The 16,408-nt window shown below is 36.7% G+C and overlaps 2 protein-coding genes across 2 annotated transcripts in view; one reads left to right on the top strand and one right to left on the bottom strand.

Moving 5' to 3' along the window:
• The window catches only part of LOC149794402 (uncharacterized), a 32,301-nt gene extending 23,003 nt beyond the window's left edge, over nt 1-9,298 (top strand). The window contains exons 8-10 of the mRNA XM_089968586.1: nt 1,734-1,859; nt 6,006-6,114; nt 8,977-9,298. Of these exons, the coding sequence (XP_089824712.1) occupies nt 1,734-1,859; nt 6,006-6,114; nt 8,977-9,241 (500 nt within the window). The 3' untranslated portion in view covers nt 9,242-9,298. The remainder of the gene's footprint in view (nt 1-1,733; nt 1,860-6,005; nt 6,115-8,976) is intronic.
• Nucleotides 9,299-9,913: 615 nt separating this feature from the next.
• On the bottom strand, nt 9,914-15,034 carry LOC149794401 (uncharacterized). Its single transcript, XM_089966567.1, has 2 exons — nt 11,985-15,034; nt 9,914-11,116 (listed from the first exon to the last, which is right to left on the bottom strand). The coding sequence occupies exons 1-2, from the start codon at nt 12,120-12,122 to the stop codon at nt 10,934-10,936; spliced, it is 321 nt and encodes a 106-aa protein (XP_089822693.1). The 5' UTR covers nt 12,123-15,034; the 3' UTR covers nt 9,914-10,933.
• Nucleotides 15,035-16,408: the final 1,374 nt, after the last annotated feature.

Genomic DNA, 16,408 nt, shown 5'->3' with positions numbered 1-16,408 from the left:
ACAATGCAACGGATAGATCCAGCGCTAGTATGAAATATAAATGTAAAAGCAAACAAGAGGGTCCTGTGTCTAAAAGAAACAATATTATAGAAACAAAGCGATAACTTAAAATTAAATAATAGTATCATGGTTATAAATTTTGAAGTATCATTTTATTCTTTGAGTTCCTGTAAATCAATACAATGTATAGATTATTTTCTAAGCGTTATTGCATGCCGTTCAATGCAATATATAGAGTATTTCTGGGCGTTATTTCATGATAATTGCAGTTGCATCAGTTGATAAATGAAGGGAATATTCCATTGGTCAGAACAAAATCATGTGATCAGGCCCAACTGCGTTTATTTCTGTATCAACTGTACGGAGAACTACTTTATACTAATTATAATAACTTCTACAAATATAGTAACGTGCAAAGTAACTAACGTAAACACTGAACTGGAAAGCATACACACTGCTAACCTTTAAAACGAAAGAAAAACGGTGGGTTTATATTTTATTAACAAACTTGAATAAATTGATTTGACAGAATCAAATAACACATCTTTGCTGTTTTTCTGAATATAAATAATTCTTTATTTGACTAGATTTTAAATAGAAAAGCTGGGAAACTCAAAATCAGCCAAGAACATTGGGGCTACGACACTTTCACTGTAGCTAGTTACAAATGAATTTAAAACTATAGGTGAATGAATATACGGATTGGGAGGAGGGTGGGGGCTCAAAGACTTGCATGATAATAATTGGATTCACAGTCCTACAACGTAGTACGCCGACCTTGATAGTTAAAATGTGGGTGGGTGGGAGATTTGCTACACGCCCCATCGTAACTTTCAGTGCCGCTGTCTTGCACAGTTTGACTAGTCGACCCCCATCACTATACTCATTTACCGATAGTCTTAATTTTTTTTTTGGAAGTAGCACCTGTAGGTAACCTAAACTGTTAATCAACACTGAAATAGATTTAAAGAAGCGAAAATCGGTTACTCACGGGTCTGGACAATAACGATTCACAAGTCACAATGAACTTAAGATCGCCTACCATTGTTAGAATTTTTGTTTGTTTGATATTAACGTAGCTATGACGTTGCAGATGGAGAAGTCCCTGTTCTGTAAATAGCCACGAAGCAGACGCCTCGTCAAGAATTCATATTCTTAAACAGGCTCTAAAACTGCCAGGAAATCTCTTTAAAACAAAACAACATTACAATATAAAAAAATGAAATAATGAATAATTGCAATTATTCTGAGTTTTTTTCTGAGTTTATCGTGGTATAAACTGTCAGTTGCCGACTCACACAGCTTACATGACGCCCTTCGATCGTTATTTGCTACGTGATTCGGTAACCGACAGTTTTTACCATGACGAACTCAGAAAAAACAACGTTAAACTCTTTATAATTCAGTGCAACATATAGATTATTACTAAGCGTTATTGCGTGTCATTCACTGCAGTATACAGGATATTTCTAAGCGTTATTGCGTGTTATTTAATGCAATACATAGAGTATTTCTAAGCGTTATTACGTGTAATTCAGAGCAATATACAGAATATTTCTAAGCGTTATTGCGTGTCATTTAATGCAGTATATAATTTCTAAGCATTACTGCGTGTAATTCAGTGCAATACATAGAGTATTTTTAAGCGTTATCGTATGTTATTCGATGCAATATATACAGTATTTCTAAAAAGAGAGATGAAAAACTCAATTATATTAATTTGGATCCGCTAGGTACATTTACTCAAAACAGCTACACACTTGGTTTCTGTGTGAAAGAAGACCCTACTCCTACAGACCATGGCATTTTCTGGCCCCAAGGAGACTACTGCATTTTCAAGTCTGGGACTTGTCCCCCGGGTAAATCTCTCCCTCTCTCTCTCTCTCTCTCAGAAGGCTATCAAGAAATTGCATCTCTTTGACAATACACGCATAAATGCATAATCACTCATGTGATTTATTTACCTTCATCTCTACATGCTTACTTTTCTGCCATGTACATCTTCCTAGCTAACTGCGTGCCTGCTTATCTGCCATTCCGATCAACCTGGCAATATGCATAGTGGAGAGAATACTGTTTTAATTCTATGCTGCTTTCGTGTACTGTGACTGAAATTTCTTTACATGTAATAATTATGGAAGCTATGCACTATTTTTTGAAGACAGCTGACAAAATGGTACATCCCCTGTGCTTGAAAAATGAATCTGAATTAGTCCAAATAAACTATCTTTAACAGTTATAGAGTATGGAAATGAATTGTGCCAGATTAGATATTACCAGCTTCTGAATGTACAGTTAATGATTGATAAAATATATAGAACGTGAAAAGTATGGCATCGACTCGTCATTTTCCAGTTTTCATTTGAAGTCCAAGAAGTGAAAATGAGCGAGCGGAACTAGCATTCTTTCGGAGTTAGCAATCGTTTCACATGTGCACATTTGAAGTATGGCCAAGTTGCATACTATATAACCCAAAATTACACCCAACAATCATATACACAAATAAAGATAATTAAAGTTTTTTTTTATCTCTTCCTAAAATATACTAGGGACGTTTTAAATAAACAGGATAACTAGTGGGGAAAATCTGAGAAATTTTGTTTAAAATATCAAATCCTATGCAAAGTGCGGGAGGGTTGGGCGTGGGGCTAGCAACCCGACCCTGTAAAACCCAACTTGCTACAAAAACCGCCAACAGAAGAAAACCCAGAAACTGTAAGCCTGAGGGAGGAAGGGTCTTCTTCTGGAAGACTTATGACGGTGTGTGGTGAACGCTGCGAGCCAGCGGAAGCCATAAAGCAGACCACACTTCTATAAATCAGAAGAATTAACATTGTAACATGGAACGTGAGAGTAACGTATGAGGCATGGAAAACAGCACAGGTAGCAGCAGAGATGAAGAATTACAACCTATCCCTCCCTACTTGGCATTAGCGAGACAAGATGGATTCAATCTGGACAAAGAAGACTGATGACAGGAGTGATGCTACTGTATTCAAGACATGAAGATGACGCGCCTCATACACAGGGGGTGGGGCTCTTGCTGTCGAAGCAAGCATATCCTGCACTGATAGGATGAGAAACACACGGGCCCAGAATCCTCACGGCAACGTTTGGGACCAAGACGGAGAAAATAAAGATGAACGTCATACAGTGATATGCTCCAACAAATGACGGTTAAGAAAAAGATAAGGACCAGTTTTACAACAGACTACAGAAAATGGTAGAGAACTTCCCAGACAAAGACATCAACATCCTCATGGGTGACTTCAATGTCAAAGCTGGGTCGGACAGCATAGGGTACGAAGAAGCCATGGGGATCAACGGCCTGGGCGAGATGAACGAAAATGGAGAGAGATTCGCAGACCTTTGTGCATTGAACAACCTCGTCATCGGGAGTACCATCTTTCCCCACAAGAGAATCCACAAGAACACATGGATATCACCAGACCATGTGACAGAATATGAGATTGACCACATCTACATAGCCAAGAAGGTCAGAAGATCCCTGCAAGATGTGAGAATGAAAAGGGGAGCAGATGCGGCACCTGACCACCATTAAGATGTCGCAAGGCTGTAACTTAAGCTGAAGAAGAACTGGATGGGCACAAAAAAGAAGAAAACAAAGTATAACATCAGCCTGTTGATAGATGCAAAAACTAAAGAACAATACAGACTGACACTTAACAATAAGCACCAAGTGCTACGATAGCTTCTTGAGGAAAACAATGCGAACAACAGACGGCAGAAAGTTAAGGAGGCAGTCAAATCAGCATGCCAAGAAGTACTATGCCCCATGAAGCACCAGCAGAAAGAATGGATTTCAGCCAAAACATTGCGCAAAATCCAGGAGCGGAAACAGAAAAAATCAGCAGTAAATAACACTAGGAAAAGAACTACAAAAGTAAAGGTACAAAAAGAGTACACTGACGCCCACGAAGACGTGAAAAGAAGTATCAAGATGGACAAAAAAAAAACTACGTTTAAGAACTGGCAGCAGAGGTAGAAGAAGCGGCTGGAAGCAGAAACATGAAGAAGCTCTACGACGTCATCAAGAAGCTGTCCGGCAAGTACAGCAAAAGAGAGAGACCCGTAAAGGACAAACAGGAAAAGACAATAGCAAGTACAGAACACCAAATGCATAGATGGGCAGAACATTTTGAAGAACTGTTGAACAGGCCAGCACCACTAAATCCCACAGAAATTCACCCAGCCAAGAAGAAGAAATACCGACTGACTGGAAGGAGGGATACCTCATCAAGATCCCAAAGAAAGGCGATCTCAGCAATCGCTCCAACTACAGAGGAATCACAATCCTGTCAGTGCCAGGGAAAGTCTTCAGCCTGGTCCTCTTGGAGAGGATGTAGAAGGCCGTCGATCCACAGTTACGAGACGAGCAAGCGGGCTTCCGGCAGAATCGATCGTGTACGGACCAAATACAGTGAAACCTGTCGATTATGATAATTCATTCGACAGCGTGGACCGAGAGACGCTTTGGAAACTTCTTCGCCACTGCGGCTTCCCAACCAAGCTGGTGAACGTGATCAAAAACGCTTATAACAGAATGTCCTGCAGAGTCATTCATGCAGGACAGCACGCAGACAGCTTCCTAATGCGGACTGGCGGGAGGCAAGGCTGCTTGCTGTCGCCATTTCTCTTCCTTCTCGCCATCGACTGGACTATGACGACGTCCACCAATGGGTGGAGAAATGGGATCCAGTGGACTTTGTGGAGTCAGCTTGAGAACCTGGACTTTGCCGATGACCTAGCACTCTTGTCCCATAGTCAGCAGCAAATGCAGGACAAGACCAACATACTGGTAGCCACATCAGCACAGGTTGCCCTCAACATCCACAAAGACATGACCAAGATCCTCAATATCAATTATGTCAGTAACAACCAAGTCACACTTCATGGAAACCTCCTGGAAGAGGTGGAATCCTTCACATACCTGGGCAGCATTATCAACCAGCAGGGTGGCACAGACGCGGGCGTCAAGGCAATGATCGGAAAGGCGAAAGCAGCTTTCATACAGCTCAAGAACGTCTGGAACTCCAAAGAAATTTACTTGACTACCACGATCAGACTGTTCAACTCCAACGCGAAGTCAGTCCTACTGTATGAAGCAAAGACCTGGAGAACCACCAAAGTCGACTGTAAAGAGAGTTCAGACCTTCATGAACAGCTGCCTTAGAAGAATTCTCCAGATCCGCTGGTCTTACATCACCAGCAACTCCAGCCTGTGACAGGGACCTCCTAGTTTCCGGTATAGGACGAGATGAAGAAGAGAAGGTGGGGTTGGATAGGACACACCCTACGTAAGCCGCCAACCAACATTAACAGACAGGCATTGAGGTCGAACCCTCAAGGCTAGCGGGGAAGGGGCCGAACAAGAAACACCTGCCGACGTGACCTTGAGATGGATATCATTAAGCTGGAACACACCTGGAATGAGCTTGAGAGGATGGTACAGGACAGAAGTCTCTGGCGATCTTGTGTGGGCGGCTTATACCCTGGCAGGAGTGACGGGCAAAACTAAACTGATGCAAAGTGCAAAACTGTAGAGCGGGACCTTAAACCAGCAATAAATATTTGTGCAATGCTATTTTCTTTTTTCATATCCTAATGTATGATTTTCTCTATAAAATGATATATTAACATTTGTGTTACGAAAAGAAATAAGCTATTTATGCCTATGTTGCTCTTGCAATGCACGAATTATAAATTATTTAAAACCTATGCAGAATACAATAAAATTCTATGCAAAGTACGAAACTGTAGAGCCGAACCCAGATCAGTTCATTATGCTAAAAAAATCGTTCATGTGATGATGTTTCTTAATTCAAATCTTTATTTTGAATCTCTCACATAAAAGCATCACTCTTCTTCAAATAGCATAAGTAATATCTTTTATTTAATATGTTGAACAATGAATACACTGCTTCTAGCGACAAAGATACTTAATTGATTCGCGAATTAATGAATATGAACTATGCCCATTGAAGATTTTACAGAAGGATGGATCCAGTTTGACGACGCAGGCACTGGAACTAACACAGGAGTAGTACCCGATGGCATTTACGATGACGACACGAGAACATCTTATTGTTGCAGGTATTAGTTTACATATGTAACTTTTTTAATTCGATAATCTTTTTAAAACGGCCCTTAAACATGTGCTCAATGTTTCTTCTGATTTTGCTGCTTTTATTGTTGAAAGTTGATCTTGCTCCTCCTAAAAAGGGACAATGCTAACATTGGTCTATCTACCATTAAATCCGTATTTTTTCTTTCATGACCCATGTACACCAGTTCGAATAGGACGATTTTCCAGAATGTTAGAGGAAATATTCAGTTTTTAGATTTCCTATCACAGCATACATCCTTAGTTAATTCTTTGCCAGCTTACAAATTATCAAAGGTTTCTTTTGTCAAATCATCAAGATAGAAGCCGAATTTAAATTATCACATGATCGAGTCATACTGAATCAATCCAGGAACATTGAAAAGAGCTGGATTAACTTCCTTCTTCTTCCATCAACACATCTAGTTGTTATAAGACTGTTGCATTACACGTTATTATACTAGTCTCCATTCCTGAGGATGCTCTATAATTTTAACAGACAAAGAATCACTTAGATAGATAATAAGCAAAACAAAGTGTGCATGCATAAGGGATTGTATACTTTTATTAGTAGTAAATCGGCTGGTCTTGACGCATCTGTTCCAGCTTACTGTACACAATCATGATAGAACGTATGTGTGTGATTTGGAATTTTAACCTAGCTATACCAATTTTTCAGCCATATCGCTACGATGTCTGTGCATTGTGGCAGGTTATAGTGATGTCTAGCACTGGGGCATCATGACGCAGACATGTAGCATCACTATGCGTGCACAGAAACCCGAAACGGACATGATATCATCGATCAAAATATCATGAGCATTATTTTCTTGACATCATGATTGTTTACCATTATTACATTTCAGTCAAACTTTCTCTTGCTTATAAATTTGAAAGTATGTCCAATTTTGTCGGGAGCACTGTTCTATTCACACATTACTCCAATAAATCACCACCCACCCACCCAAATCTGTGTTGATACTGTTGGACGATATGAAGGGATGATTTATCAGCCTATTCACACATGGGCTCCCGCATACTTATTGGGGGAGGAGGCAGACATGTAGTGGCACATAGAGGCAAGGACGGGGAGGGGGTGCCTCCCCCACCCCGTCCTTGCCTCTATGTGCGGTCGCTCATGTATTTACATTGTGCGTGTCGGGTACACAGCAGTCTAGCTATGTCATATTAAACCTTCCTGTAATGAAGATGAGAAAGACAGTACAACACAGGCCCAATATAAACGCATGTGACACTCCAACTCTAATAAGAGGACGAAGCTGCCTCAAATAATATTAATACAATCCTTACTCAAAATTGATCGACCACTCTCCCCCCCCACCACCACCACCACCACGCACGCGTGTTTCAAAGCCACAACAACCATATTTGCTCCTTTGACAATTCAGGCGAATATCGGTTTTGGGTCGAAGTAATTTTAAGGCTTGTAGCACACAGATTCATAACTTAGCGTCGGAGTGGTCCTGACAATCAGTCTGGTGGACACTGATTACTGCATGTAATGCAGTCAACACGGAGTGGTCCTGACAATCAGTCTGATGGACATTGATAACTGCATGGAATGCAGACAACACGGAGTGGTCCTGACAATCAGTCTGATGGACACTGATAACTGCATGTAATGCAGACAACATTAAAGGTATAATGTGTGCCTGGACCTCATGCATAGACAAATTTTTGTCAGCAAGTGTGACAAGTTTCGCAAGATTTTAGAAACCGGAAAATTTGATTAAGCTGTAATTCCTGCCAGTTCTCACACTGTACATGTGGTATTTCCATCCATAATTAACCACAGGTGCTCGACTCTTTACACACATCAACGGAGAACTACGATTGGCTCAAACGGTTATACTTAAATAACATCCATGCATCAGAGAACCGTTTCACGATGTAGACTAGTTGTACTCAGGCAAAAATAGGTAATAATATGATCGCATCATGTTAGAAATCACTTGAATGTGTTAAATTAACCAATGTATACATTAAAGTATAACCTTTTGAGCCAATCGTATTTCGCCGTTGACGTCTGTGCCGCATAGTGTACGTGTTTTGAAAATGAGAGTCGCTTTTATACGATGTATGTGCAGTGAAGAGGACGATGTCTAATTCTTCCATGGAACAGGATTCCTAAGCTGACTCGAGTTAATGGTAAATAAAAACTTACTTTTGCATATATCACTGTTCTGTAATTAAAGAAGGGATTATCACGGAGTCGAAAACATAGTATATGTAGCTCTCTTCACCGGCTGCTACCTGAGCTCGACGCTGTCCCAGCAAGCAAAATTCGCGAAATTCGCACGTTTCGGAGCCCGTAACTTCAGTGTGGTATAATGCAGAAAAGTCAATGATGACTGATAAATATAAAATTATCTCAGGAGTAAAACAAGCTATAGAGTATGGTCTTGTGCCTTTCAAGACGGAAATAGCTGAAGGATATCGAAGGTCATGGGTGGAAGGAAATATTTGGAAGTTACGTACTTTTTCTCTTATATAGTATGATAGAGAGGGTCCTATGTCAGAATGGGTCATGGGGGTAATCTGAGGTATTTTTGTCACTCCCTATGATTTTTTTTCCTTCAGATTTTTTGTTCTTCTCAACATCAAGCTCGCGTCGAGCACCTGTGGAATTAACTGGTTACATTTCATCGGTTATTTAATTGCTGGTATTATATATATATATATATATATATATATATATATATATATATATATATATATATATATATATATATATATATATATATATATATATTGTGGAAGTGCTTGTGTGTTTGGTACCATATGATATATTCTTATTAATTTTCCCTTGTGAAATCGTTTATGTTCTACAGGAATGACAGTGTTTACTCCAAAGCACGCTTCCTTCCCACTGATGTTCCATTCTACCTCTTCAAGAACCAGCATGGCTGCCAGAAAATCCAGGGCATGACCGTGTCAGAGGAGACTTTGACATTTTACAACGTTCAAAATCCATCCGGATCCAGATCTGCATTAGGTCCTGTTCATCCAGCCACTGATTCTGGAGACGTCCTCTCATTCGGAACCGGATCATACACGCTCCACTATTGCTACTACCAGAAGTCCACAACATTTTAATGATATTAAATTAATCATTTTAATTTTCTTGAAATAAAAAGGATTTCAACGAAACAAGCAATCTTTTCATTACTTACAATAGAATATCCCCCAAAGTTACTTCATCCTTCCTGGTCAGTTTTGCAAGAAACATACATTTATTTGATGCTTCACATGTGAAAAATGTAGAAAAAAGGCAATCCGCGGCTTTTTTATTGCATGTTAAATAAAGTAACTTTGTCTTTCTGTGCAAATGTAAGAGGATGTTCCGACTTGTTGGCTCTACAGATATTACTTGTTTCTGAGGATGATAGTGTAAGGTGAAATTGTTTTCATTTTCAACATGTATTTTGGAAAGGATGCTGGCATAGATCCTTATTACCTTCATATTCTGTGGCTGAAATATTTCTTTTCATATTGTACATGGGAAAATTGTACATGATCTAAGCAGACAGCTAATCAAAATGGTGTATCCCATCTGCTCGAAAAATCAGCATGAATTAGTCTAAAGTATACTATCAGGAGCAAAGCAGTTTTTTTTAGCTGCATATCAGAAGTAAGGTCTAGCTTTGTACCCTTTAACCTAAACTACACCCATCAATCATGTACAAAAAACAAAGGGAATCAAAAGATATTTTAAGGATCTGTACTTTATTACATAGCCAGGATAACCAATGAGGAAATCCTGGGAACTTCTTTTTCTGTAAAAATCTAACCATATGTTTAAATGGGAAACTGCAGAGTGCCACCATAATCATCTTATGTCTGTGTGCGTCAACTTCTGGGAAAAATCTGACGCCTCTTTTAAAGCCTGGATACATTTCCAGTAAAAGAATGACATCTTGTTGAACATAAAATTATCCGATGGACGTCAATGAAACATAGTAGTGGCTTTTTGTATTGATTGATTTTGTTTCACATTTCCCGTTGTCGCATGCCACGGTTACATTCCGTTTCGCTCCTTTATCTCTGCACGCAATTGTGAAATGCATGCATTCATATTTCCAACCCTACTTTTCCATGTTTATGCAGCCAAAAGAAATCAAAAACAGATGCACAATAATTTTAGTGGTGACGTGTCAAAAGATATAAAAGTCACTACAGAAACACTCGCAGACAAAATAGCCCAAAACAAATAACCTCGTAAAATCGGTCCGGATGTTGAACTTTATAAATGTATTAAATATTACATGAGACTGTTAAATATTGTTAGCTCGTTACCTAATAACAATTATCAGATTAATTTAAGGATGGTTAAACAATATCGTGGTGCATGTTATGGGGAGCACGTTTTGGCTTTCTTGTGAAACGGGGGGAATTGCAGAGCTTTTTTTAAGGGGAGGTAACCTAGTGCACAAAGTAGACCACTGAGGTTTTGACCCTGTCGCATTAGGGCTTTTGACGAGTTTTAACCAGTTCCATCCGGGAATGCACACATTTCCACATCAATGCCGACGGTAAATGATTGTATATACAAAAAATTCAACGTATAACAATTTAATGACAATTCAATACTCAAGTGATTAAAATTTCCCAAGTACTCTCATTCTGCTCGACCCTGTGATAGCCTATTGCATCATTTGATAAGTAGTGTGAGATAGCTTTCCACCTGTCCTTGAATTCTACTCATCTGTGTGTTCTTCTCTCCTATTCCTCCAATTCATTCTCCTCTTCCTTCAGACTTTCTCCAAATTCCTTCTCTACCTCGACTTGTCAATACTCCTCCTCCGTCTCCACTTCCTCCTCCTCAACTCCTTTTCCTCCTCCTCCTCCTCCTCGACTCTCTATTATGACTAGACTTGTCGACTCCGACTGCTCTGCTAATCTCACTTCCGTCTCCCCTCTTAGAGACTCGGGACTTAACTTAGCCGGAAGTTCTGTCCCCAAAACAGCTTCCTGTGAAAACACAAGGAGGATATAATATTTTCCTTAGCCCTGTCATCTCACATTACACCCAGCCTATCATCAGATAACGGCTATTAAATTTATTCGGTCGCGCATTCATTCACATCGAAATACTCATACGTTCTTGTATGGTAAAACAACGTCGTAATGAAAGTACGGTATTAATTACCTTTCATATATGCATCAATAAATTGCGTCACATCAGTACATATTCCTAATCCCTTTATACTAAACAATATCACAGCAATCAGACGCACTTCTTTACATTACAACTCATACAAAGTACACAAATATTCAAATATCCATGCATCCATATTAACTCATCTTACACACTTCAACCATTTTCCAAATTCACAATTCATGCCTGTGATAAATTCAAACATATCACATGAATAAGTGCATTAGATTATTACGAATCAAGCTATTAGCGAATGACACATTAATTCAAACCACAAGCTAACAATCTACATAATTATCAACATAATACTCAAACTCATTTCTCAAATACGCATGTAAATTAACACTACAAAGGTAATTCTACATACTACACGATCCTATTAATTAAGTATACATACTACACATAATTACAATTATAATGCTGTAATATTCTGCAAAAATCGAGCAAATAACTTAATGACCTTTACGAAGCTTTGTCTTTCCTTAGAATCTCCTCTCTAAGTTTTACCGCCAAATTACGAGTGGCTCTCTTGGAGTAACCCTTTATTGCTCAGCAATTTTCCTAGGCGAGACTAAGCTTTCGCTTGCTAGCTAGAAGTTATAATTCGGATCTAAATTGTTATCACACCCTCCGTCTAAATTTCGATTGAATGTTGCTTTGACCCGATCCAATCAAACTTACGGACAATGTCCTTCTCTCTGTCTGTCCACGTGGAGACGGAATTGTTGATGATTTCTTTTGAAAACCAGTAGTTACCGGTATTAACCTTTCTGAAATTAACACAAAACTCGGCGATATTAAAACAGTTATGTCAGACATTGAAACGATTAATCCACGATTATGTGTTATCAGAGATCCTAAATCATTTACAGAGCTAATCACGATAGTACAGAGTAATATCGATGATATTAATAAACAAATAGAAGTAATTATCAGTGGAATTCCTGAAATTGTTCAAGAAATTATTTTAATTAAGATTCCTCACAAGCAAATCATCAATGTGGTATACACGGTATCATCAGATCATCAACATGGTCACAGCAAAATAACACTATCAAACATACCGTGGAAGCTACTGGTGTGTATAGGCTGTCCGTGTTCAGCGGTGCAAAATTTAGTGTCTTTACCACGTATCCCTGGCATCATTCAACTGATATTTTTTTCTGGAACCGTGTCTATTGTGTTAAATTGGAGGGACGAAGAAACATTTATGCTAGAATCATCTGATAAAAAATTAACCACAGTGTCTTACTGGATGTGTCTGAAATTTGTCGCTGAAACACATTAATTGATTACTTAATAATTAAAATATAATGAATATTCCAATCAACGTTCAGCGTTTTAGATACAATCAAACACGTGAGTGGCAAGCAAAACTAAAACAATTATTGTTGATGAATAAACTTTGAAAGTATTAAAAAAATATCGCAGACGTGTAGATGTTGATATAATTGTCTATTCAGCATCTGCCGTTATTGCTGGAAATGGTGTATTATTATCAACAATAACAATGACATCGCCGGCAATTATAACAATATGTGTTTCAACTGCAACAACAATTGCTGGTTTTCTTAATATCATCGCAAAAATATGTGTACATATACAAATACAAAGTTGCATGAGTATATAATAAAATTACACACATCGACGCTAGCATGCTCCAAAGTATCCTCTTTGATATCATCGAATCGTAGTGATGGAATAATATCTGATGCTGAGTTCACAGAAACGATTAAAATTTACAAAGAGGTAATGACTGTGTTAGAATCTACGTCTGATTTAAATAATAATGATAATAATAATAATAATAATAATAATAATAATAATAATAATAAAAATAATAATAACGTCAACGTCGAACGAATTACTGCAACAGATGGTCGCTAATACAGCTGTCAAAAACCACCATGATATCAGCAAGCTCAACTAATAACGAAAAGAGTATCAACTTTCCAACTGCAATTTCAGTGAAAGAAATAACGCTAGCACAATTACGAATATATCACAGCTGTCCAAATATTAAATCAAAATTATTCGGTGGATTACCAGCAAATAATTCTTAGGTATTTTCATCTAAACATAAACCAGATGGAACTCCCGATTGGCAAGTTGTTGGAATTTTCAATGGTCAATTATCAAATTGAACAAATCAACGATGAATTACATATTAGAATTAAATCTATTTTAGAAAGAGAATCTAGGTTAGCTATCACTGTTCACGAACCAACATTATCAGCTGCGATAGAAATAAATTCGCAAGATTATGTCGTTGATATATATCAGTCGCAAATCCGAACAGTGTTATGATGGCCTGAGGTTCCGCCAAAATTTCAAAAAGCAACAGAACCAAAGTTAGATGATTTCCTTACAAATAAAAAAAAATTAAAATAACTCCTGAATATCGACAAAAAATTCCATGGGTAAATAAGACCAATGATTATATTGGCTCTGATGGTACAAAATGTCCTGAGTTAGGTTTGGTTATATATACTATTAATTTAAGAGGTGGTTGGATGGTTGATGAAAAAGAGCTTACAAAATATATCACGCCCGATTAGATACGATTATATACAATGAACTGAGAAAATGCGAGATCTATTTTCTAGTATTACACTTTATTACAACGATGATACACGCCGGCACATTACTAAGTTAATACAACATTTAATCCGGCTTGTATCGGAAGTAGATTATCTTAATAAAATTATAGTTGACGGTGTCAACCAGCATACTAAAATTAATCATGAAAGTTTTACATTTAAGCAAGTATTTTTCTCTCGTTATAAAATAACTGAAGCAGATCTGCAAAAATTTGTAATACCAGGATTTAATACCGACGAACTGAAAAAATTAGTCAATGATCTTATTAATAAAAATCTTTCAAAAATTGTCGAGTCATGGATAAAAACAAACCCACCAAAAATAACAATCGTCCATACGGTGGAGATCGTCATATTTCGCCAGGAATTGTAAATATAACATCAACAATTGCAGTCAATCTTCTATCTGACGCAATTGGCGGTAGTTATCAAGTAGATCTTGAAAAATCAAGTCAGGCTCAGCAAGGATATATTTCATATACATTTACACCACAAGTACCTCCTGGATATTTGATCGTACAAGAACCTATTAATCCGGTCTAGTTGCGATGTCATAATCCGCTATTATCAAGAATACATTTCAAACTTATTGACCAATCCGGACAATTACTTGATATACGGAATAAAAAAAATTTTTTAATCTGTATGTAAGATCAAAGATCTTTACGTCAGTGATTGATTTCCAATTCTGATTCATAATCAGGGGAAATAAAATGTATATATAACATAATTTTTCAATCGTGATTCATAATCAGGGGAAATAAAATATCCTTGAAAAAAACATGGCAGAATTATTTTTTACTGATTCTCGTTCAGATTTCAGGTAAATGGTACTTGAAATCACAAAACTTAGTTAGATTTAATAATTTTATGGGGTAAATGGAACACAAAATAACAAAAATTAGTTAGATTTTATAATTTGATAGGGTAAATAATTCTCAAAATAATAAAAATCTCATCGAAAAAAGAAAAAAGAAAAAAATTACATAATGATAATAATATCACCCTTGACTTTGTCAAGGAACAACTAAATATAATTTACTTTTTACTTATTCTCGTCCAGATTTCAAGTAAATGGTACTTGAAATCATGATGAATCAGTCAGATTTTATAATTTACTGTGGTAAATGATACTCGAAATTGTAAAACTCAGTCAGATTTTATAATTTCATGGGGTAAATGGTACTTTAAAAATTGTGAAAATCCTACTGAAAACAGAAAATTGCATAATAAATATTATAAGAATAAAAAAATATTATCAGAATAAAAATATTATTTTCAGAATCAGAATAAACTTTATTATCATAAACAAATCTGAATCGGAGTAAATATTATAATCTGAATCAGAATAAATATTATCAGAAATACAAATAAATCTCAATCCCTTGACAAAGTCAAAGATAATATTATAATCTTAAAAAGAGAAAACCTGAATCAAAATAAATATTATAATCTGAAAAAAGTAAATCTCAATCAAAATAAATATTATTATCAGAATGAATATTATTATCAGAATAATTTTTTCTACACTGATTATTGAATTTGCTGGGCTAAATGCTACTAAAATCATGAAAATCATTTACATTTCATAATTTTACGAGGAAAATGATACTAAAATAATATTACAGAACTGAGTCAGAATAAATATTATAATCAGAATAACGGAATTCCTTGACAAAGTTAAGGATAAAATTAAATCTGAATCCTTTGACTAAGTCAAGGACAAATATTATAATCAGAATAAAAATAAGTCTGATTCTGAATAACAAATCTGAATCCCTTCACAAAGTCAAGGATAAATATTATTATCAGAACAAATATTATTATCAAAATAAATATTATAATCAGAATAAATATTATAATCAGAATAAATATTATCAGAATAAAAATAAATTAAATATTATTATCACAATAAATGTTATTATCAGAATAATTTTATTTTTCACTGATTATTGAATTTGATGGGGTAAATGATATTAAAAATTATAAAAATCAGTCAGATTTCAGAATTTGATGGGGTGAATGCTACTAAAAATACTACTATAGAACTTAATCAGAATAAATATTATTACCAAAATAAATATTATTATTAGAATAAAAATTAATCTGAATCCCTTGACAAAGTCAAGGATAAATATTAAAATCAGAATAAATATTAAATTCAGAATAACATTATAATTATTTTTATTACAATAACTAGTAAATATTAATTATCAGAATTGTCATTGTCTTCATCAGAATAAGTTACCCCAGACAAAGCTAAAACGTTCGCTGTTGCCATAACTTTCACTTTCACACTCTCCTTTAGTGGTAATCGCTCCGGTGGCCTAGTAGTTAGAGCGTCCGCCTCGGATGCGGGAGGTCGTGGGTTCGATCCCCGGCCGAGTCATACCAAAGACTTACAAAAATGGTGCTAACAGCTGCCTCGCTTGGCGCTCAGCATTAAGAGGTTAGTGTTAGAACTGGTCGGCCTGGTGTCAGGATAATGTGACTGGGTGGGTCATC

Source organism: Sinohyriopsis cumingii, chromosome 8 (genome assembly GCF_028554795.1).
Source record: "Sinohyriopsis cumingii isolate HCF-2022 chromosome 8, ASM2855479v2, whole genome shotgun sequence".
NCBI lineage: Eukaryota > Metazoa > Mollusca > Bivalvia > Unionida > Unionidae > Sinohyriopsis > Sinohyriopsis cumingii.
This window is presented reverse-complemented; position numbering and strand designations above follow the sequence as displayed.

Bases quoted from the DNA above. Each gene is read 5' to 3' on its own strand.
- LOC149794401 (XM_089966567.1), bottom strand. From the start codon at position 12,122: ATGTCTGACATAACTGTTTTAATATCGCCGAGTTTTGTGTTAATTTCA. The intron at 11,117-11,984 runs GTAAGTTTGATT...GTGTTTTCACAG, and splicing joins CAGAGAGAAGGACATTGTCC to GAAGCTGTTTTGGGGACAGA.